General features: G+C 36.7%; 1 protein-coding gene across 1 annotated transcript in view; it reads left to right on the top strand.

Moving 5' to 3' along the window:
- Positions 1-25992, top strand: part of LOC136257280 (uncharacterized) — a 140678-nt gene that overhangs the window by 69173 nt on the left and 45513 nt on the right. The window contains exons 7-12 of the mRNA XM_066050373.1: positions 3049-3147; positions 11339-11437; positions 16997-17095; positions 21701-21799; positions 22117-22215; positions 24558-24656. Of these exons, the coding sequence (XP_065906445.1) occupies positions 3049-3147; positions 11339-11437; positions 16997-17095; positions 21701-21799; positions 22117-22215; positions 24558-24656 (594 nt within the window). The remainder of the gene's footprint in view (positions 1-3048; positions 3148-11338; positions 11438-16996; positions 17096-21700; positions 21800-22116; positions 22216-24557; positions 24657-25992) is intronic.

The raw sequence follows: 25992 nt of genomic DNA, 5'->3' as shown, positions 1-25992 counted from the left end.
AAACCATTCTGTAAAGAGCTCAGCTGCAAACAAATCAGCTGTACAGAATTCAGCTACAAACAAATCACCCTGTAGAGAGATCAGCTAGAAGAAGTTAACTTGTAGAGAGTTCAGCTACAAAGAAACCATCGTTTAGAAAGTTCAGCTTCAAACAAATCACCTGTAGATAGTTCAGCTACTAACAAATCTCCCTGTAGAGAGATCAGCTAGAAGAAGTTACCTTGTAGAAATTGAAGCTACAAACAAATCACCCTATTGAAAGATCAGCTAGATGAAGTCACCTTGTAGAACGTTCAGTTACAAAGGAACCACCATATAGAGAGTTCAGCTACAAACTAGTCACCTTGTAGAGACATCAGCTAGAAAAGTTACCTTGTAGAGAGTTCATCTACAAAGAAACCATTCTGTAAAGAGCTCAGCTGCAAACAAATCACCTGTACAGAATTCAGCTACGAACAAATCACCCTGTGGAGAGATCAGCTAGAAGAAGTTACCTTGTACATAGTTCAGCTACAAACAAATCTCCCTGTAGAGAGATCAGCTAGAAGAAATTACCTTGTAGAGAGTTCAGCTACAAAGAAACCATTCTGTAAAGAGCTCAGCTGCAAACAAATCACCTGTACAGAATTCAGCTACCAACAAATCACCCTGTAGAGAGATCAGCTAGAAGAAGTTACCTTGTAGATAGTTCAGCTACAAACAAATCTCCCTGTAGAGAGATCAGCTAGAAGAAATTACCTTGTAGAGAGTTCAGCTGCAAAGAAATCACCACTGCCCAAATTTCAAGGCAATACCTCTTTCCAATCTGAAGTTATCAATTGTCAAAGTTGGCAAATTGGATGTGTATGAAAGGCCCCTTTTCGCAAATCCGGTCACATATGTATTATATATATAATTTGTACATTTACTGATAAAATATTTAAAGTACATCTACTTCATCTTTTCTTCTTCCTGTAGTAAAGAAAAAAACATAGGTTAAAAAAGTCCCAAAGCTGGCCATAGGCCGGCTTTGGGGTATACAAATACAAAAAGAAATGAAATCTAATCCAAAACAGCCAAGCTGTAAAAAAAGTGTGCGGCCCTCAGAAAGGCTATGGTGAAAAAAGATGTGAAATCCAAGGTGGCGGCCAAGAAATGGCTGTGATGGTAGGTTAATGGTAAAAATTTTAATAACGACAATTCAGGTGAATTTTTGTGCCGCTTCACAAAATTTACCTGAATTGTCATTATTAAAATTTTTACCATTAACCTACCATCACAGCCATTTCTTGGCCGCCACCTTGGATTTCACATCTTTTTTCACCATAGCCTTTCTGAGGGCCGCACACTTTTTTTACAGCTTGGCTGTTTTGGATTAGATTAGTTTATGGTCAATATTTTTTGTAAGAAACTATGATCTCCCAGATAAGATCCTCCCAAATGATATGTTCTAATACAGCATCATTGTGTGGATTAATGAACAGTAGTCAGTGTACTTCACACATGTATACACTTAGAGATGTACCGATATGGGTTTTTGGCATGTACCGATATCCCACTAAAAGAAGCTGATAACTGATAGTCGATCCGATATTTGCATTCTAGTTAACCCTTTGAGGACCAAAGTCCAATATATTGGACGCAAGTACATGGACTAGTATAAGCCGATATAACTACTTATCAGTACACAGTAGAAAGAATTCGCTAATACCACGATACTCACCATGAAATTTCTGACAAAATCACACCAAGTATCGCTTGGTTTGAAAAGAATCTCCGCTACTAGGCCTCCAAGAAAAAGTAGCTCTTCCATTATCGTCCGCCATTACTCTACACCTGCTACTTTGATCGGCCATATCTTGATAGTACTTCACCGTAGCGCATCAAACTAAATGCCATTAGACTCAGCACGTGATGGCGATTCGATTTGTATACAAAAAATCACGTGACTACCTCATGAATACGCGATAAAGAAATAACGAAGCGGACATTCAGTGGAGATGACATCGCCTGTTCTTCGCTTCATATCACAAGTACTGTTTTCTGTAGAACAAAACTGTTATGATATTATTGTTGTGTATGAAACTACCATTAAGTTAATGCCAAACAATAATCCATCTTCGTTTTACAGAAGGCTACTGCTTTCCTTATAACACAAAGTTACGCATTCCTCCATACTTGAAAATTAATTTGGTCCTCGAAGGGTTAAAAGTGTACATTTACCTACCCTACAACAACAGGTGCATGTATTCATTGCTATACACTGCCTGTGGTGGTATACAGCTTGGGTTTCTATTGTGAAATGCAGACAATTAGGCACCCACAAACATTTTTATGCAAGCTCCCATTAAGCCTTAAACGGATATTTCTGCATTACTCCGCATTCTAATGGCTTGTGAGAAAGCTGGTAAAGCAAGTCTCCTAAGTTATCCTGTAAACCTTCTTTTTATTACAAAGTACTCTACAACTGCTTCATTTGTAAAGACTGTGATAAGCTTTGCAGCAACAAACACTAGAATAGTGTGTTTTATATGGCTTCTCGTAGCGTAGCGCTTGTTTCACAGTGAATAATAAGCCACTGGCACTAATGAATAATGTAGAAAACCAATGCACAATACGTTTATGTACAAATTATTGCTACTGCATAAATATCGGTAGCGATATCGGTCCTCCTGCTGTTCTGTACTGATACCGATATTGGTAAAAATTACCATATCGGTGGCCGATATTTTAGCCAATTCGATTATCGGTACACCTCTATACACACTATAAGTAGAAATGACTCAAATTTTGGGTTGTTTTACCTGCAATTAAAACTACCACTTTTTGGTAGTAATGGCCCAAAGATGTAGCTATTTGTTTATTTCAACTTTGTAAGATATAGTCATATTACCCAGATGTCCCATGGTCTCTTGAACCACTAGCTAAGCATAATATATAGTCGTGTATAAACATGTATAAATATGTATACCTTCTACATGTATAAACTATTCCTAAGGAGGTTTATGATAGGTAGTTTAGTATGTGATGTTTAGTGTAATAACATGTTAATGTTGTTTTCAACTTTAGTATGGAAAGACCCCACTGATTTTTGCAGCAGATGAAGGCCACGCTGATGTGGTGAAGATGCTCCATGAATTTGGAGCAGATATTAATCATCAGGATAAGGTTAGTTGTTGTGTAGTGTATAAGTATCAATAATTATGTGACCAGATTTGACAAAACCAGGCTTCCACACACATCCAGTTGGAGTATAATATGCTATTACTTTCAGATTTTGACCTGTTATTGCATAATGCAGTTAAAGAAGTTTGTTAAAATTGTATGCCAATAGGATCCTGAATGAATGGTCAAAATCCAAGCAGTTAACTTGAAAGAATTGGATGTGTGTGGAAGCCTGGTTTAGTCAAATCTGGTCACACTTTATGATAGGTAGTTTAGTATGTCATGTTTAGTGTAATAACATGTTAGTGGTATTATGATATTTTTCTTATTGGCTTGTGGTAGTCAATTTATATACTTCATGAGTATTGTGCAGACATCACTTGTGAGGACTGGGTTAGTTGATAGTATACTGTAAAGTGATAAAATTTGATGAATTTGGAAAATGGACAGAGTTCTCTTTAGGGACCTGCCGATTATGCTGGTATATTTTATAATAATAATTGAACATAATAGGTGTCTGAAAGCATTGAGCATAATGCCAGCATAATAGGCACAACACTTGTGCATTATTATAAATTCTTGCCTATAAAAATACATATCACAGAAAAAGATTGCTCTAATAGAATAGTTAGAGAACAATCAGACAGCTGACTGTCCTATTAGAGTATATCAATGTTTTCTGTGACATGCATTTTGACAAAGGAGTTAGAGTGTGTGCTTCAGCAACTTACTGTTTTCCCATAAAGTGCAAATTTGCTACAAAAACATGGGAACTGAGTTATAAATATTGAGCATAATGTGGTAATAATAGGTAAATATTAAGAAGTAATTTGAGCATAATAGGCAAAATTTTGAGCAGTACAGCATAGCATAATAGGTAAAATAATAAGCATAATCGGCAGGTTCGTAGTTCTCATTAAGCCACTTTTCCAGTTCATTGTTACTGAACAGTTCATTATTACAATCAGTGAATAAGAGGAACCAGAATGACTTAGCTAATTGTTATTCTACAGATTGTATGTGTACATACTCACATATGTATCACAGTGGTGTATTATAATGTGTGGTGTTGTGAAGAGGTAGTGCATAAAGTAAGAGATTATTTTGGTTGTCAGTTACCACCACTTCAGTAGTATAGACTGGTCAGGTAATTCAACTCTGTATAAAAATATCAAATAACATATGAAGGTAAAAATGTAAAATAAATATTATGATATTGCATGAAGGTACTTTTAAGCTTGGTTATACTGTACCTAACCAATACTGCCAAGGTGCCATGAATGTATTGTGAGACTGGCTAACGGTCAATATTTTTTGTAAGAAAGTATGATCTCTCAGATAAGATCCTCCCAAATGATATGTTCTAATACAGCATCATTGTGTGGATTAATGAACAGTAGTCAGTGTACTTCACACATAGAGATGTACTTCACACTTAGAGATGTACCGATATGGGTTTTTGGCATGTACCGATATCCCACTAAAAGAAGCTGATAACCAATAGTCGATCCGATATTTGCATTCTAGTTAAAAGTGTACATTTACCTACCCTACAACAACAGGTGCATGTATTCATGGCTATACACTGCCTGTGGTTGTATACAGCTTGGGTTTCTATTGTGCAATCCAGACAATTAGGCACCCAAAAACATTTTTATGCAAGCTCCCGTTAAGCCTTAAACGGATATTTCTGCATTATTCCGCATTCTAATGGCTTGTGAGAAAACTGGTAAAGCAAGTCTCCTAAGTTATCCTGTAAACCTTCTTTTTATTACAAAGTACTCTCCAACTGCTTCATTTGTAAAGACTGTGGTAAGCTTTGCAGCAACAAACACTAGAATAGTGTGTTTTATATGGCTTCTCGTAGCGTAGCGCTTGTTTCAGAGTGAACAATGAGCCACTGGCACTAATGAATAACGTAGAAAACCAATGCATAATACGTTTATGTACAAACTATTGCTACTATATAAATCTAATCAAAAACAGCCAAGCTGTAAAAAAAGGTGCAGCCCCCAAAAAGGCCATGGTGAAAAAAGATGTGAAATCCAAGGTGGCGGCCAAGAAATGGCTGTGATGGTAGGTTAATGGTTACATTTTAATAACAATAATTCAGGTGAATTTGGTGCCAAGAGCAAGCAGCACAAAATTCACCTGAATTGTCGTTATTAAAATGTAACCATTAACCTACCATCACAGCCATTTCTTGGCCGCCACCTTGGATTTCACATCTTTTTTCACCATGGCCTTTTTGGGGGCCGCACCTTTTTTTACAGCTTGGCTGTTTTTGATTAGATATCACTTCTTTTTGTATTTGTATACTGCAAAGCCAGCCCATGGCTGGCTTTGGGGCTTTTTTAACCCATGTGTTTTTTCTTTACCACATGAAGAAGAAAAGAACTTAAAGAAGAATTTTAGTACTTCAATAGTTATTTTTGATTTTATTAGTAATTATACAAATTATATACATATATTTATTACATGCCCATTATTCCCCACAGGATATTGTTTTGCAGCTGATCTCTCTACTGGGTGACTTGAAATGTAGCTGAACTATATACAGGATGGTTTCTTTGTAGCTGAACTCTCTACAAGGTAACCTCTTCTAGCTGGTCTCTCTACAGGGTATTTTGTTTCTAGCTGAACTCTCTACAGGTGATTTGTTTGCAGCTAAACTTTCTACATGGTGGTGTCTTTGTAGCCAAACTCTCTACATGATGGTTTCTTTGTAGCTGAACTCTCTATAAGGTGACTTCGTCTAGCTGAACTCTCTACAGGGTGATTTTTTGTAGCTGAACTCTCTGCAGGGTGATTTGTTTACAGCTGAACTCTCTACATGATAGTTTCTTTGTAGCTGAACTCTCTACAAGGTGACTTCGTCCAGCTGATCTCTCTACGGGGTGATTTGTTTCTAGCTGAACTTTCTACAGGTGATTTGTTTGCAGCTAAACTCTCTACATGGTGGTTTCTTTGTAGCTGAACTCCCTACATGATGGTTTCTTTGTAGCTGAACTCTCTACAAGGTAGCTTCTTCTCTACAGGGTGATTTGTTGTAGTTGAATTCTCTACAAGGTGGTTTGTTTGAGGCTGAACTCTCTACATGGCGGTTTCTTTGTAGCTGAACTCTCTACAGAGTGATTTGTTTGCAGCTGAACTCTCTACATGATGGTTTCTTTGTAACTGAACACTCTATAAGGTGACTTCTTCTAGCTGATCTTTCTACAGGGTGAATTGTTGTAGCTGAACTATCTACAAGGTAACTTCTTCTAGCTGATCTCTATACAGGGTGATTTGTTTGTAGTTGAATTCTGTACAGGTGGTTTCTTTGTAGCTTAACTCTGTACTGAGTTCAGCTACAAAGAAATTACCCCGTAGAGAGTTCAGCTAGAAGAAGTCACCTTGTAAAGAGTTCAGCTACAAAGAAACCATCATGTACAGAGTTCAGCTACAAAGAAACCACCTGTACAGAATTCAACTACAAACAAATCACCCTGTATAGAGATCAGGTAGAAGAATTCACCTTGTAGAGAGTTCAGCTGCAAACAAATCACCCAGTAGAAAGATCAGCTAGAAGAAGTTACCTTGTAGAGAGTTCAGTTACAAAGAAACCATCATATAGAGAGTTCAGAGAGTTCAGTTACAAAGAAACCATCATATAGAGAGTTCAGTGAACTCTCTATATGATGGTTTCTTTGTAACTGAACTCTCTACAAGGTAACTTCTTCTAGCTGATCTCTCTACAGGGTGATTTGTTTGTAACTGAACTCTGTACAAGTGCGTTTTTGTGGGTGATCTCACTGCAGGTTGATTTGTTTGTAGCTGAGCTCACTAAAGGGTGATTTTGCTTGTAGCTGAACTCCTTGCATTGTATCTAGTTTCTAGCTGATCTTTCTACAGGGTGATTTGTTTGTAGCTGATCTCTCTATAAGTTGATTTGTGTGTAGCAGATCTCTCTGCAGGTTGATTAATTTGCAGCCGATCTCTCTACAAGGTAATTTGTTTGTAGCTGAACTGTCTATAAAGTGATTTATTTGTAGCTGATCTCTCTGCAGGTTGATTTGTTTTAGCTGAACTCTCTACAGGGTGATTTACTTGTAGCTGAACTCCTTACATTGTGTCTAGTTTCTAGCTGATCTCTCTACAGGGTGATTTGTTTGTAGCTGATCTCTCTACAAGTTGATTTGTTTGTAGCCGATCTCTCTACAGGGTAATTTGTTTGTAGCTGAACTCTGTACAAGGTGCTTTTTTGTAGGTGATCTCACTGCAGGTTGATTTGTTTGTAGCTGAACTCACTAAGGGTGATTTGCTTGTAGCTGAACTCCTTACATTGTGTCTAGTTTCTAGCTGATCTCTCTACAGGGTGATTTGTTTGTAGCTGAACTCTCTATAAGGTGATTTGTTTGCAGCTGAACTCTCTACAGGTTGATTTGTGTGTAACTGACCTCTCTACAAGCTGATTTGTTTGTAGCTGAATTCTCTGCAAAGTGTTTTGTTTGTAGCTGACCTCTCTTCAGGGTGATTTGTTTCTAGCTGATCTCTCTACAGGGTGATTATTTTGTAGCTGACCTCTCTTCAGGGTGATTTGTTTCTAGCTGATCTCTCTACAGGGTGATCTTTTGTAGCTGACCTCTCTTCAGGGTAATTTGTTTCTAGCTGATTGCTCTGCAGGTTGATTTGCTTGTAGATGAACTCTCTACAGGGTAACTTGCTTGTAGCTGAATTCCTTACTTTGTGTCTAGTTTGTAGCTGATCTCTCTACAGGGTGATTTGTTTGTAGCTGAACTCCTTACATTGTGTGTAGTTTCTAGCTGATCTCTCTACAGGGTGATTTGTTTGTAGCTGATCTCTCTACAAGTTGAATTGTGTGTAGCTGATCTCTCTGCAGGTTGATTTGTTTGTAGCCAATCTCTCTACAAGGTAATTTATTTGTAGCTGAACTGTCTGAAAGGTGATTTGTTTGTAGCTGATCTCTCTGCAGGTTGATTTGTTTTAGCTGAACTCTCTACAGGGTGATTTATTTGTAGCTGAACTCCTTACATTGTGTCTAGTTTCTAGCTGATCTCTCTACAGGGTGATTTGTTTGTAGTTGATCTCTCTACAAGTTGATTTGTGTGTAGCTGATCTCTCTGCAGGTTGATTTGTTTGTAGCCGATCTCTCTATAGGGCAATTTGTTTGTAGCTGAACTCTCTATAAGGTGATTTGTTTGCAGTTGATCTCTCTGCAGGTTGATTTGTTTTAGCTGAACTCTCTACAGGCTGATTTGTTTGTAGCCGATCTCTCTACAGGGCAATTTGTTTGTAGCTGATCTCTCTACAGGGTGATTTTTTTGTAGCTGACCTCTCTTCAGGGTGATTTGTTTCTAGCTGATCTCTCTACAGGGTGATTTTTTGTAGCTGACCTCTCTTCAGGGTGATTTATTTCTAGCTGATTGCTCTACAGGTTGATTTGTTTGTAGATGAACTCTCTACAGGGTAATTTGCTTGTAGGTGAACTCCTTACTTTGTGTCTAGTTTGTAGCTGATCTCTCTACAAGTTGATATGTGTGTAGCTGTTCTCTCTGCAGGGTGATTTGTTTGTAGCCAATCTCTCTACAAGATAATTTGTTTGTAGCTGAACTATCTATAAGGTGATTTGTACGTAGCTGATCTCTCTGCAGATTGATTTGTTTTAGCTGAACTCTCTACAGGGTGATTTGTTTCTAGCTTATCTCTCTACAGGTTGATTTGTTTGTTGCTGATCGCTCTAAAGGTTGATTTGTTTGTAGCTGAACTCTCTGCAAAGTGTTTTGTTTGTAGTTGATTTCTCTACAAGGTGATTTTTTGTAGCTGACCTCTCTTCAGGGTGATTTGTTTCTAGCTGATATCTCTACAGGGTGATTTTTTTGTAGCTGACCTCTCTTCAGGGTAATTTGTTTCTAGCTGATCGCTCTACATGCAGGTTGGTTTGTTTGTAGCTGAACTCTCTACAGGGTGATTTGCTTGTAGCTGAACTCCTTACATTGTGTCTAGTTTCTAGCTGATCTCTCTACAGGGTGATTTGTTTGTAGCTGATCTCTCTACAAGTTGAATTGTGTGTAGCTGATCTCTCTGCAGGTTGATTTGTTTGTAGCCGATCTCTCTACAAGGTAATTTGTTTGTAGCTGAACTGTCTATAAGGTGATTTGTTTGTAGCTGATCTCTCTTTAGCTGAACTCTCTACAGGGTGATTTGTTTGTAGCTGAACTCCTTACATTGTGTCTAGTTTCTAGCTGATCTCTCTACAAGGTGATTTGTTTGTAGCTGATCTCTCTACAAGTTGATTTGTGTGTAGCTGATCTCTCTGCAGGTTAATTTGTTTGTAGCCGATCTCTCTACAGGTAAGCTGTTTGTAGCTAAACTCTCTATAAGGTGATTTGTTTGTAGCTGATCTCTCTGCAGGTTGATTTGTTTTAGCTGAACTCTCTACAGGGTGATTGCTTGTAGCTGAACTCCTTACATTGTGTCTAGTTTCTAGCTGATGTCTCTACAGGGTGATTTTTTTGTAGCTGAACTCTCTTCAGGGTGATTTGTTTCTAGCTGATCTCTCTACAGGTAGATTTGTGTTGATTTGTTCATTGCTGATCGCTCTAAAGGTTGATTTGTTGCAGCTGAACACCCTGCAAAGTGTTTTGTTTGTAGCTGATCACTCTAAAGGGTAATTTGTTTGCAGCTGAACTCTCTCCACAGTGACTTGTGTGTAGCTGAATTCTCTAGAGAGTGACTTAATTGTAGCTGAATTCCCTACACAGTGCATGACTTGTTTATAGCTGAACTTTCTTCAGTGTGACTTGTAATGTTCTGAATCTCTATAGTGATATATTTGCTTAACTCTCCACATGGTGACTGTCTTCTTGCTAAACTGTCTATAAGATTAACTGTTTGCAGCTGAACTCCCTACAGAATAACTTGTGATGTAATAAAATTCTATAATGGAGTAAATAAATTAGCCGAATGCTCTATTAGGGTGACTGTTCTATTAGAGTATCTCGATCTCGCATTTGCTACACGGAGTTGGCTTTCGAATCATAACTCAGTGGTTTGTAATCCGATTCTTCTGTACTATTGCAAGGACTTTCAATGAAGATTATTCCAGCTATACACCAATTTTCAGCTCATTGCTCTTAGCGGTTTGCCTAGTAGGCGTGAAAACTAATACTTTTTTATTCGTGAAAATCGATCGCGTAATTGTGACACAGGTTGGGTTTTGTGTCATATTTCCGTGGTCTTTATCTCGATTCCTTTCAAACCACCAAAAGGCACTCCTACGATGGTTACTCCATCTACATAGCAATTTTCAACTCATTCCATGAAGCGGTTTACCCTGTAGGCGTGACAACAAATCGATCTTGTTTTACGCGAATAATCGATCATAACTCCTGAACCATTCATCGGATTTGTACCAAATTTGATGCTAGGATTCGCCTTTGGACTCCCTTTCCGTGTGCCAAATTTCAAGGCGATCAGATTACGCATTTGCTTGTTATAGCAATTTTTGCAAGTGTGCGAAAAGACGAAGAAGAAGAAAAAAAAACGAAACTTTGGCAGCTCGTATCTCGGAAATGGCTGGAGCGATTTCCTTCAAATTTGGAATGTAGACTCCCTTGGCTGGCGGACAACTGTGTAGCAAATTTGGTTTCAATCAGATAAGTGATCACTGAGATACAAAGGTGTGAAAATGACGTTTTCGTTCTTCCTGTCAATATACTCACGGGTGTGGCGCGCCGGATTCTTGGGCCGCACGACACACTACCGTGTGTCTTGATATCGGTAGCAATATCGGTCCTCCTGCCATTTTGTACCGATACCGATATTGGTAAAAATTACCATATCGGTGGCCGATATTTTAGCCGATCCGATTATCGGTACACCTCTATATACACTATAAGTAGAAATGACTGAAATTTTGGGTTGTTTTACCTGCAATTAAAACTACCACTTTTTTGGTAGTAATGACCCAAAGATGTAGCTATTTGTTTATTTCAACTTTGTAAGATATAGTCATATTACCCAGATGTCCCATGGTCTCTTGAACCACTAGCTAAGCATAATAGTCGTGTATAAACATGTATAAATATGTATACCTTCTACATGTATAAACTATTCCTAAGGAGGTTTATGATAGGTAGTTTAGTATGTGATGTTTAGTGTAATAACATGTTAGTGTTGTTTACAACTTTAGGATGGATGGACCCCACTGATGTTTGCAGCACAAGGAGACCACACTGATGTGGTGAAGATGCTCCATGAATTTGGAGCAGATATTAATCATCAGGATGGGGTTAGTTGTTGTATAGTGTATAAGTATCAATAATAATGTGACCAGATTTGACAAAGCCAGGCTTCCACACACATCCAGTTGGAGTACAATATGCTAATACTTTCAGATTTTGACCTGTTATTGCATAATGCAGTGAAAGAAGTTTGTGAAAATTGTATGCCAATAGGATCCTGAATGGTGAAAATCCAAGCAGTTAACTTGAAAGAATTGGATGTGTGTGGAAGCCTGGTTTAGTCAAATCTGGTCACACTTTATGATAGGTAGTTTAGTATGTCATGTTTAGTGTAATAACATGTTAGTGGTATTATGATATTTTCCTTATTGGCTTGTGGTAGTCAATTTATATACTTCATGAGTATTGTGCAGACGTCACTTGTGAGGACTGGGTTAGTTGTTAGTATACTGTAAAGTGGTAAAATTTGATGAATTTGGAAAATGGACAGAGTTCTCTTTAGGGACCTGCCGATTATGCTGGTATATTAATTAAGCATAATAGGTGCCTGAAAGCATTGAGCATAATGCCAGCATAATAGGCACAACACTTGTGCATTATTATAAATTCTTGCCTATAAAAATACATATCACAGAAAAAGATTGCTCTAATAGAATAGTTAGAGAACAATCAGACAGCTGACTGTTCTATTAGAGTATATCAATGTTTTCTGTGACATGCATTTTGACAAGGAGTTAGAGTGTGTGCTTCAGCAACTTACTGTTTTCCCATAAGTGCAAATTTACTAGAAAAACATGGGAACTGAGTTATAAGTATTGAGTATGATGTGGTAATAATAGGTAAATATTAAGAAGTAATTTGAGCATAATAGGCAAAATTTTGAGCAGTACAGCATAGTATAATAGGTAAAATAATAAGCATAATCGGCAGGTCCGTAGTTGTCATTAAGCCACTTTTCCAGTTTATTGTTACTGGACAGTTCATTATTACAATCAGTGAATAGGAGGAATCAGTATGACTTAGCTAATTGTTATTCTACAGATTGTATGTGTACATACTCACATATGTATCACAGTGGTGTAATGTGTGGTGTTAAGAGTTGCTGCATAAAGTAAGTGTTATTTTGGTTGTCAGTTACCACCACTTCACTAGTATAGACTGGCCAGGTAATTCAACTCTGTATAAAAAAAGTAAACAACATAAGAATTTAAAAATGTAAAATCAAGACACACGGTAGTGTGTCGTGCGGCCCAAGAAGCTGGCGCGTAATACCCGTGAGTATATTGACAGGAAGAAAGAAAACGCAATTTTAGCACCTCCGTAGCTCTGTGCTGCCTTGATGAAACAAGACGATTTTGGCAAATTTTGCTGTGTACATTCCCTCCACCTCCAGCACTCCACATTCCAAATTTGAGCGAAATCGCTTCGAGCGTTCCAGAGATATGCGACTTCAAAAATTGGCTTAGTTTCTTCATTTTTTTCTTCTTATTTTTCTTCCTCTTTTCGCACACTTACAAAAACTGCTATAAAACGCGAACGCCACATCCGATCGCCTTGAAATTTGGCACACAGAAGGGGGGTATAAAGGCTTTGGCTGGAATACGATAAACAGGCAGAGTTATGAGCGATTATTCACGAAAAATAACACCAATATGTTGTCACGCCTACAGGGTAAACCGCGTATGGAAAGAAGCTGAAAATCGGTGGGTGAATAGGTTAACTATTGAACTTCAAACCTTTTGTGGTTTGAAAGAAATCGAGCTAAAAACCAGGAAGATACAACGAAAAAACCAACAGTGTGTAACAATTATGCAACTGAGATTAGCTAATAAAAAACGACTATTTGCAGCGCCTACCAGATAAACCGCTTGGGGTAATGCTTTGAAATTCGCTGTACAGTTGGAGTAATCATCTTAGAAAGGCTCTTCAATGGTGTAGAAGAATCATACTTAAAGCCATGGAGTTATAACACGAAATCCAACTTGGTGTAGCAAGTGCGAGATCGAGATACTCTAATAGAGCAGTCGTCCTAATAGAGCAGTCATCCCAATAGAGCAGTCACCCGAAGAGAATTCAAGAGATCAGCTAGAAACAAGTAACCTGTATAGAGATCAGCTACAAACAAGTCACCCTGTAGAGAGATCAGCCACAAACAATTCACCCTGTAGAGAGATCAGCTAGAAGAAGTTACCTTGTACGGAATTCATGCAACTATAGAAAGAGATAATTCAGCTAGAAGAAATCACCTTGTAGAGTTCAGCTACAAAGAAACCACAATGTAGAGAGTTCAGCTACAAACAAATCACCCTGTAGAGAGATCAGCTAGAAGAAGTTAACTTGTAGAGAGTTCAGCTACAAAGAAACCATCATGTAGAGAGTTCAGCTGCAAACAAATCACCTGTAGAGAGTTCAGCTACAAAGAAATCTCCCTGTAGAGAGATCAGCTAGGAGAAGTTTCCTTGTAGAGAGTTCAGTTACAAAGAAACCACCATGTAGAGAATTCATTTACAAACTAGTGACCCTGTAGAGACATCAGCTAGAAGAAGTTACCTTGTAAAGAGTCCAGCTACATAGAAACCATTCTGTAAAGAGCTCAGCTGCAAACAAATCACCTGTACAGAATTCAGCTACAAACAAATCACCCTGTAGAGAGATCAGCTAGAAGAAGTTACCTCGTAGAGAGTTCAGCTACAAAGAAACCATCATGTGGAGAGTTCAGTTGCAAACAAATCACCTGTAGAGAGTTCAGCTACAAACCAATCTCCCTGTAGAGAGATCAGCTAGAAGAAGTTTCCTTGTAGAGAGTTCAGCCACAAACAAATCACCCTGTAGAAAGATCAGCTAGAAGAAGTTACCTTGTAGAGAGTTCAGTTACAAAGAAACCACCATGCAGAAAGTTCAGCTACAAACTAGTGACCTTGTGGAGACATCAGCTAGAAGAAACTACCTTGTAGAGAGCTCAACTACAAAGAAACCATTCTGTAAAGAGCTCAGCTGCAAACAAATCACCTGTACAGAATTCAGCTACAAACAAATCACCCTGTAGAAAGATCAGCTAGAAGAAGTCACCTTGTAGAGAGTTCAGCTATAAAGAAACCACCATGTAGGGAGTTCAGCTAGAAGAAGTTACCTTGTAGAGAGTTCAGCTACAAAGAAAGCATTCTGTAAAGAGCTCAGCTGCAAGCAAATCACTTGTACAGAATTCAGCTACAAACAAATCACCCTGTAGAGAGATCAGCTAGAAGAAAGTATCTTGTAGATAGTTCAGCTACAAACAAATCACCCTGTAGAGAGATCAGCTAGAAGAAGTTACCTTGTAGAGAGTTCAGCTACAAATTTATGTGGGGAGTTCAGCTGCAAACAAATCACCTGTAAAGAGTTCAGCTACAAAGAAACCACCATGTAGGGCATTCAGCTAGAAGAAGTTACCTTGTAGAGAGTTCAGCTACAAAGAAAGCATTCTGTAAAGAGCTCCGCTACAAACAAATCACCCTATAGAGAGATCAGCTAGAAGAAATTATCTTGTAGATAGTTCAGCTACAAACAAATCACCCTGTAGAGAGATCAGCTAGAAGAAGTTACCTTGTAGAGAGTTCAGCTACAAATTTAAAGAAACCATCATGTGGAGAGTTCAGCTGCAAACAAATCACCTGTAGAGAGTTCAGCTACAAAGAAACCACCATGTAGGGCGTTCAGCTAGAAGAAGTTACCTTATAGAGAGTTCAGCTACAAAGAAACCATCATGAAGAGAGTTCAGCTGCAAATAAATCACCCTGTAGAGAGATCAGCTAGAAGAAGTCACCTTGTAGAGAGTTCAGCTACAAAGAAACGACCATATAGAGAATTCAGCTGCAAACAAATCACCCTGTAGAAAGATCAGCTAGAAGAAGTCACCTTGTAGAGAGTTCAGCTACAGAGAAACCATCATGAAGAGAGTTCAGCTGCAAATAAATCTCCCTGTAGAGAGTTCAGTTAGAAGAAGTTACCTTGTAGAGAGTTCAGCTACAAAGAAACAATTCTGTAAAGAGCTCAGCTGCAAACAAATCACCTGTATAGAATTCAGCTACAAACAAATCACCCTGTAGAGAGATCAGCTAGAAGAAATTACCTTGTAGAGAGTTCAGCTACAGTAAAAAGAAACCACCATGTAGAGAGTTCAGCTGCAAAGAAATCACCCTGTAGAAAATTCTGCCACAAACAAATTGCCCTGTAGAAAGATTAGTTAGAAGAAGTTATCTTGTAGAGAGTTCAGCTACAAAGAAACCACCATGTAGAGAGTTCAGCTAGAAGAAATTACCTTGTAGAGAGTTCAGCTACAAAGAAACCATCATCTAGATAGTTCAGCTGCAAACAAATCACCTGTAGAGAGTTCAGCTACAAACAAATCTCCCTGTAGAGAGATCAGTTAGAAGAAGTTACCTTGTAGAGAGTTCAGCTACAAAGAAACCATTCTGTAAAGAGCTCAGCAGCAAAAAAATCACCTGTACAGAATCCATCTACAAATAAATCACCCTGTAGAGAGAACAGCTAGAAGAAGTTACCTTGAAGAGTGTTCAGTTACAAAGAAACCACCATGGACAGTTCTGTAATAAATATATGTATTATATATATAATTTGTACATTTACTGATAAAATCAGAAATATTTAAGGTACATCTGCTTCATCTTTTCTTCTTCCTGTGGTAAAGAAAAAAAGATAGGTTTAAAAAGTTCCAAAGCAGGCCATAGGCCGGCTTTGTGGTATACAAATACAAACAGAGGTGAAATCTAATCCAAAACAGCCAAGCTGTAAAAAAAGTGCGCAGCCCTCAAAAAGGCTATGGTGAAAAAAGATGTGAAATCCAAGGTGGCGGCCAAGAAATGGCTGTGATGGTAGGTTAATGGTAAAAATTTTAATAACGACAATTCAGGTGAATTTTGTGCCAATTGACCAAGCGGCACCAAAATTCACCTGAATTGTTGTTATTAAAATTTTTAACATTAACCTACCATCACAGCCATTTCTTGGCCGCCACCTTGGATTTCACATCTTATTTCACCATAGCCTTTTTGAGGGCCGCACACTTTTTTTACAGCTTGGCTGTTTTGGATTAGATATGATATTACATGAAGGTACTTTTAAGCTTGGTTATACTGTACCTAACCCATACTGCCAAGGTGCCATGAAGGTATTGTGAGACTGGTTTATGGCCAATATTTTTTGTAAGAAAGTATGATCTCTCAGATAAGATCATCCCAAAATGATATATTCTAATACAGCATCATTGTGTGGATTAATGAACAGTAGTCAGTGTACTTCACACATGTATACACTGTAAATTCAAATAAGTACAATTGACTCAAATTTTGAGTTGTTTTATCTGCCATAAAACTACCAATTTTTTGGTAGTAATGATCCAATGATGTACTTGTTTATTTCAACTTTGTAAGATATAGTCATATTACCCAGATGTCCCATGGTCTCTTGAACCACTAGCTAAGCATAATAATCATGTATAAACATGTATACCTTCTACATGTATAAACTATTCCTAAGGAGGTTTATAATAGGTAGTTTAGTATGTGATGTTTAGTGTAATAACATGTTAGTGTTGTTTTCAACTTTAGGTTGGAAATACCCCACTGATGTTTGCAGCAGATAAAGGCCACACTGATGTGGTGAAGATGCTCCATGAATTTGGAGCAGATATTAATCATCAGGACGGGGTTAGTTGTTGTGTAGTGTATAAGTATCAATTATAATGTGACCAGATTTGACAAAACCAGGCTCCCACACACATTCAGTTGGAGTATAATATGCTATTACTTTCAGATTTTGACCTGTTATTGCATAATGCAGTTAAAGAAGTTTGTGAAAATTGTATGCCAATAGGATCCTGAATGGTCAAAATACAAGCAGTTAACTTTAAATAATTGGATGTGTGTGGAAGTCTGGTTTAGTCAAATGTGGTCACACTTTATGATAGGTAGTTTAGTATGTCATGTTTAGTGTAATAACATGTTAGTGGTATTATGATATTTTTCTTATTGGCTTGTGGTAGTCAATTTATATACTTCATGAGTATTGTGCAGACATCACTTGTGAGGACTGGGTTAGTTGATAGTATACTGTAAAGTGATAAAATTTGATGAATTTGGAAAATGGACAGAGTTCTCTTTAGGGACCTGCCGATTATGCTGGTATATTTTATAATAATAATTGAACATAATAGGTGTCTGAAAGCATTGAGCATAATGCCAGCATAATAGGCACAACACTTGTGCATTATTATAAATTCTTGCCTATAAAAATACATATCACAGAAAAAGATTGCTCTAATAGAATAGTTAGAGACCAATCATACAGCTGACTGTTCTATTAGAGTATATCAATGTTTTCTGTGACATGCATTTGGACAAACAAAGGATTTAGAGTCTGTGCTTCAGCAACTTACTGTTTTCTCATAAAGTGCAAATTTACTACAAAAACATGGGAACTGTGTTATAAACATTGAGCATAATTCGGTAATAATAGTTAAATATTGAGAAGTAATTTGAGCATAATAGGCAAAATTTTGAGCAGTAGAGCATAGCATAATAGGTAAAATAATAAGCATAATGGGCAGGTCCCTAATTCTCATTAAGCCACTTCTCCAGTTTATTATTACTGATCAGTTCATTATTACAATCAGTGAATAGGAGGAACCAGAATGGCTTAGCTAATTGTTATTCTACAGATTGTATGTGTAAATACTCACATATGTATCACAGTGGTGTATTATAATGTGTGGTGTTGTGAAGAGGTAGTGCATAAAGTAAGAGATTATTTTGGTTGCCAGTTACCACCACTTCACTAGTAATGTATCAATTGAACTTTAACATTTGCTGTGGATAAAATGTACCTATACCCTAGACCAACTACAGTGGAACCTCAGTTAGCCAAACCCCTTGGGACCAGGAGTGGTTCTTAAATCTGAAAAGTTTGTATTTCTGAAAATAGTGTAAAGAATTTTTTTTAAATACCAGTACTTTCAACTACCCTAATAGAACAGTCAGTACTCTTATTGAGCAGTCACTTCCATAATTCTGTTAACTGAGAATCCGGATAAGTGGGGTCCAGATAAATGATGTTTCTCTGTATCATACAGTTATTGTTTAGTTTCTCAACTAGTATGGCCAGGTAATTCAACTCTGTTTAAAATAGCAAGTAAAATATGAAGTGAAAGTACTTCAGTAAGCTTGGTTATACTGTACCTAACCAATACTGTCAAGGTGCCATGAAGGTATTGTAAAACTGGTTTATGGTCAATATTTTTGTAAGAAAGTATGATCTCTCATATAAGATCATCCCAAAATGATAATGTTCTATTACAATATTATTGTTTGGATTTAATGCACAGTAGCCAGTGTGCTTCACACATATAATTTGCGTCTATCTTTCCATTCACAAGATGTACACTTTAACACAATAATAATGTCCACAAAAAAGTGTGTATGTATTCTATTAGATGTACACTATCGTAATATTATATGTACAAAATGAATATTTAAAAATGTGTTAACCTGTTTCTATCTGTTGCATTGTAATATGATTAATTGTTCTATTAGATTATATACACTATAACTACTGAACATGTACATGTATCTAAAATTGAAAACATCAAGTACATACTGTTAGCCATTATTAAGATATGCTTGTCGAGTGTGAAACAATTGCTCAGGCAGTTGGTTAGTTAGTCAGTGAGTCAGTAGAAAATTGCACTAAACAGAGATTTTAAAACTTTTGTAGCCAATTGCAATTTATGGGAAGTGTTTTGGGTCACAGTGATATCATGTTTTACACCTTGGTAGTATAGATACAATCTAGTCCATGAAGGTATTGTGGGGCTGGTTTCTGTAAATATTTTTGAGGGAATCACAGATGCCTACAGGTGTACTACCTTATTGTACGATGATGTTAAACAGTTTGAAAACATGGACTTGTGCTTTATCAACCAATCCAACAAGGTGAATAATATTGAAGAGATTTTGTCTTTGGATCCACTTATTAAAGTATATTACATAAGTATATTATTTGTTGTATCAAGGTCTATTTTTGGTAGTCCAGGCCATGGTTTGCATCACATTAAACATGCAGTTTCAAAGCTAGGGATAACTGTGTTTACAACACAACACAGATCCCAACAATATGATACAATAAGATATTTTCCATTTTCATGCTGCTGAAGTAATGATTATCAGGCTTATAATTCTCATCATAGCTGTATTTAGCAAAGGACAATATTGTGGTATTTGTTGATAAGGATACTCCTGTAGTGTGCTGAGATTAAATTGTTGAAACTGTTTCTTAATGTATTACATGTTCTAGCACACAGAGGTGGTGTGTGTTGGCAGTAATGATGTAGCTATTCAACTTGAAGTTTGTCAGTGTTCAAGAATATAACCTACTATTTGGTATAATGATAGATCAGTATTATAGTAAACCTTCTTCACTACCAGGAATTTTTGAGAGAGAGTTATTAATTTCAGACATTTTCCTTATTTAAAAGAATAGACCATAACTATTTGTTTAGGTGGTGTACAAAGTACTGATCAGGCATGTGTCAAATATGTCAGCATAATAAAAAGCACAATGGGCCAGCATAATAAAAAGCACAATGGGCCAGCATAATGCTAGTATATTAGGTGGATATTTCAAACTATGGATCTTAATTCCATGAAAATAGATTGGTACTCCTTAATAGAGCAGTCAGTGGAAACTGCAAACTGCAATAGAGCACTCAAATGCATGCTCCTTAAGTTAATAGAACAGTCACTTTGTAGTGAAATAGTCTAATAGAGCAATCATTGATGAAAATGTTTCAAAGTAATTGTACGTAAGAAATGTTGCTAACCTAGGAGCACAATGCAAGTATAATAGGAATGAGGAAGAGCATAATAGGTGAAAATTGAGAAATTCCTGAAAGCATTTTGGCAACCATTTGAGCATATTTGACTGAGGCCTAGTACTGATACTACCATAAATATTAGATTGATTTGCAAGCCTCAAGCACAAAAACTACAGTGTATATAATATAATACCGGCATAGTGTATGAGTTAAAATTCAGAATTTTTTAAAAGCACTTTGCATTCAATTAAGTTATAAACAGGCATAAACACTGTGTAGGCAGTGTTAGAATGATGCAACATAAAAACTGAGGTATAACTGTTTTAGAAAATGGTCAGCCTGAGACAAGTGATGTGCCATGCCTTGCCACCACTCAGCATTGCCAGTTCAGTTAAGAGTTTACAAAAGGCTTTACTGGAAACTCCTTTCAAAAATATATCTGCCATCTGCATCCTGAGACGGACATTTGTGATACGCTGCTTGACTTTAGTGGAATCAACAAGTATTGCATCAGTTTGAATAAGGACAAAATGCACGCAAAAGTAAGTCCATACAAGTATCCTTGCAACCACCACAAACAAGACTGGATCAGTTAATGGATCACTTCACCCTGCTCATGTAGAAGAAGTGAAAGTGGGTGTCATAATATTAAAATGCCACTCGTCACAGCAATGAAGTGCATTTTCTAAAAAAGTAAGACCCCAATACCTGCCTTGGCACTGCAGCTAAATCACTGGTCTATATAGCCAGATGGTGAAGAACACTAGCTAGCTAATAGAAATTAGAGCAATACATCTTACAACTTGTTTGCTTGTGGTGTGTTGATTTTATGTTTGTTTGATTGACAATATCTAAGCATTGGCCAGGTAATTCAACTCTGTATAAAAATATCAAATAACATAATGAAAATAAAAATGTAAAATGTGATATTGCATGAAGTTACTTTTAAGCTTGGTTATACTGTACCTAACCAATACTGCCAAGGTGCCACGAATGTATTGTGAGACTGGTTTATGGTCAATAGTTTTTGTACGAAATTATGATCTCTCAGATAAGATCATCCCAAAATGATATATTCTAATACAGCATCATTGTGTGGATTAATGAACAGTAGTCAGTGTACTTCACACATGTATACACTGTAAATTCAAATAAGTACAATTGACTCAAATTTTGGGTTGTTTTATCTGCCATAAAACTACCGATTTTTTGGTAGTAACGATCCAATGATGTCCTTGTTTATTTTAACTTTGTAAGATATAGTCATATTATCCAGATGTCCCATTGTCTCTTAAACCACTAGCAAAGCATAATAATCATGTATAAACATGTATAAATATGTATACCTTCTACGTGTATAAACTATTCCTAAGGAGGTTTATGATAGGTAGTTTAGTATGTCATGTTTAGTGTAATAACATGTTAGTGTTGTTTTCAACTTTAGAATGGAAGGACCCCACTGATGTTTGCAGCAGGTGGAGGCCACGCTGATGTGGTGAAGATGCTCCATGAATTTGGAGCAGATAGTAATCATCAGGATAAGGTTAATTGTTGTGTAGTGTATAAGTATCAATAATTATGTGTCAAGATTTGACAAAACCAGGCTTCCACACACATCCAGTTGGAGTATAATATGCTATTACTTTCAGATTTTGACCTGTTATTGCATAATGCAGTGAAAGAAGTTTGTGAAAATTGTATGCCAATAGGATCCTGAATGGTGAAAATCCAAGCAGTTAACTTGAAAGAATTGGATGTGTGTGGAAGCCTGGTTTAGTCAAATCTGGTCACACTTTATGATAGGTAGTTTAGTATGTCATGTTTAGTGTAATAACGTGTTAGTGTTGTTTTCAACTTTAGAGTGGAATGACCCCACTGATGTTTGCAGCAGATGGAGGCCACACTGATGTGGTGAAGGTGCTCCATGAATTTGGAGCAGATAGTAATCATCAGGATAAGGTTAATTGTTGTGTAGTGTATAAGTATCAATAATTATGTGACCAGATTTGACAAAACCAGGCTTCCATGCACACACATCCAGTTGGAGTATAATATGCTATTACTTTCAGATTTTGACCTGTTATTGCATAATGCAGTGAAAGAAGTTTGTGAAAATTGTATGCCAATAGGATCCTGAATAGTCAAAATCCAAGCAGTTAACTTGAAAGAATTGGATGTGTGTGGAAGCCTGGTTTAGTCAAATGTGGTCACACTTTATGATAGGTAGTTTAGTATGTCATGTTTAGTGTAATAACATGTTAGTGGTATTATGATATTTTCCTTATTGGCTTGTGGTAGTCAATTTATATACTTCATGAGTATTGTGCAGACATCACTTGTGAGGACTGGGTTAGTTGTTAGTATACTGTAAAGTGGTAAAATTTGATGAATTTGGAAAATGGACAGAGTTCTCGTTAGGGACCTGCCGATTATGCTGGTATAATAATAATTGAACATAATAGGTGCCTGAAAGCATTGAGCATAATGTCAGCATAATAGGCACAACACTTGTGCATTATTATAAATTCTTGCCTATAAAAATACATATCACAGAAAAAGATTGCTCTAATAGAATAGTTAGAGAACAATCAGACAGCTGACTGTTCTATTAGAGTGTATCAATGTTTCCTGTGACATGCTTTTTGACAAAGGAGTTAGAGTGTGTGCTTCAGCAACTTACTGTTTTCCCATAAAGTGGAAATTTAAAAAACATGGGAACTGAGTTATAAATATTGAGCATAATGTGGTAATAATAGGTAAATATTAAGAAGTAATTTGAGCATAATAGGCAAAATTTTGAGCAGTACAGCGTAGCATAATAGGTAAAATAATAAGCATAATCGGCAGGTCCGTAGTAGTCATTAAGCCACTTTTCCAGTTTATTGTTACTGAACAGTTCATTATTACAATCAGTGAATAGGAGGAACCAGAATGACTTAGCTAATTGTTATTCTGCAGATTGTATGTGTAAATACTCACATATGTATCACAGTGGTGTATTATAATGTGAGGTGTTGTGAAGAGGTACTGCATAAAGTAAGAGATTATTTTGGTTGTCAGTTACCACCACTTCAGTAGTATAGACTGGTCAGGTAATTCAACTCTGTATAAAAATATCAAATAACATGAAAGTAAAAATGTAAAATATGATATTGTATGAAGGTACTTTTAAGCTTGGTTATACTGTACCTAACCAATACTGCCAAGGTGCCATGAAGGTATTGTGAGACTAGTTTATGGTCAATATTTTTTGTAAGAAAGTATGATCTCTCAGATAAGATCCTCCCAAATGATATGTTCTAATACAGCATCATTGTGTGGATTAATGAACAGTAGTCAGTGTACTTCACACATGTATACACTTAGAGATGTACCGATATGGGTTTTTGGCATGTACCGATATCCCACTAAAAGAAGCTGATAACCAATAGTCGATCCGATATTTGCATTCTAGTTAAAAGTGTACATTTACCTACCCTACAACAACAGGTGCATGTATTCATTGCTATACACTGCCTGTGGTGGTATACAGCTTGGGTTTCTATTGTGCAATGCAGACAATTAGGCACCCACAAACATTTTTATGCAAGCTCCCATTAAGCCTTAAATGGATATTTCTGCATTACTCTGCATTCTAATGGCTTGTGAGAAAGCTGGTAAAGCAAGTCTCCTAAGTTATCCTGTAAACCTTCTTTTTATTACAAAGTACTCTACAACTGCTTCATTTGTAAAGACTGTGATAAGCTTTGCAACAACAAACACTAGAATAGTGTGTTTTATATGGCTTCTGGTAGCGCTTGTTTCAGATTGAACAATAAGCCACTGGCACTAATGAATAATGTAGAAAACCAATGCATAATACATTTATGTACAAACTATTGCTACTGCATAAATATTGGTAGCGATACTGCTGTTCTGTACTGATACCGATATTGGTAAAAATTACCATATCGGTGGCCGATATTTTAGCCGATCCGATTATCGGTACACCTCTATACACACTATAAGTAGAAATGACTGAAATTTTGGGTTGTTTTACCTGCAATTAAAACTACCACTTTTTTGGTAGTAATGACCCAAAGATGTAGCTATTTGTTTATTTCAACTTTGTAAGATATAGTCATATTACCCAGATGTCCCATGGTCTCTTGAACCACTAGCTAAGCATAATAGTCGTGTATAAACATGTATAAATATGTATACCTTCTACATGTATAAACTATTCCTAAGGAGGTTTATGATAGGTAGTTTAGTATGTCGTGTTTAGTGTAAAAACATGTTAGTGTTGTTTTCAACTTTAGGATGGAAAGACCCCACTGATGGTTGCAGCAAATGGAGGCCACACTGATGTGGTGAAGATGTTCCATGAATTTGGAGCAGATATTAATCATGAGGATAAGGTTAGTTGTTGTGTAATGGATAAGTATCAATAATTATGTGACCAGATTTGACAAAACCAGGCTTCCACACACATCCAGTTGGAGTATAATATGCTATTACTTTCAGATTTTGACCTGTTATTGCATAATGCAGTGAAAGAAGTTTGTGAAAATTGTATGCCAATAGGATCCTGAATAGTCAAAATCCAAGCAGTTAACTTGAAAGAATTGGATGTGTGTGGAAGCCTGGTTTAGTCAAATCTGGTCACACTTTATGATAGGTAGTTTAGTATGTCATGTTTAGTGTAATAACATGTTAGTGTTATTATGATATTTTCCTTATTGGCTTGTGGTAGTCAATTTATATACTTCATGAGTATTGTGCAGACATCACTTGTGAGGACTGGGTTAGTTGTTAGTATACTGTAAAGTGGTAAAATTTGATGAATTTGGAAAATGGACAGAGTTCTCTTTAGGGCCCTGCCGATTATGCTGGTATAATAATAATAATTGAACATAATAGGTTCCTGAAAGCATTGAGCATAATGCCAGCATAATAGGCACAACACTTGTGCATTATTATAAATTCTTGCTTATAAAAATACATATCACAGAAAAAGATTGCTCTAATAGAATAGTTAGAGAACAATCTGACAGCTGACTGTTCTATTAGAGTGTATCAATGTTTTCTGTGACATGCATTTTTGACAAAGGAGTTAGAGTGTGTGCTTCAGCAACTTACTGTTTTCCTATAAAGTGCAAATTTACTAGAAAAACATGGGAACTGAGTTATAAATATTGAGCATAATGTGGTAATAATAGTAAATATTAAGAAGTAATTTGAGCATAATAGGCAAAATTTTGAGCAGTAGAGCATAGCATAATAGGTAAAATAATAAGCATAATGGGCAGGTCCGTAGTTCTCATTAAGCCACTTTTCCAGTTTATTGTTACTGAACAGTTCATTATTACAATCAGTGAATAGGAGGAACCAGAATGGCTTAGCTAATTGTTATTCTACAGATTGTATGTGTACATACTCACATATGTATCACAGTGGTGTATTATAATGTGTGGTGTTGTGAAGAGGTACTGCATAAAGTAAGAAATCATTTTGGTTGCCAGTTACCACCACCTCACTAGTAATGTATCAATTGAACTTTAACATTTGCTGTGGATAAAATGTACTAGACCAACTACAGTGGAACCTCAGTTAGCCAAACCCCTTGGGACCAGGAGTGGTTCTTAAATCTGAAAAGTTAGTATTTCTGAAAATAGCATAAAGAATTTTTTTAAATACCAGTACTTTCAACTACCCTAATAGAACAGTCAGTACTCTTATTGAGCAGTCGTTTCC

This window comes from Dysidea avara, chromosome 6, assembly GCF_963678975.1.
Source record: "Dysidea avara chromosome 6, odDysAvar1.4, whole genome shotgun sequence".
Lineage (NCBI taxonomy): Eukaryota > Metazoa > Porifera > Demospongiae > Dictyoceratida > Dysideidae > Dysidea > Dysidea avara.
This window is presented reverse-complemented; position numbering and strand designations above follow the sequence as displayed.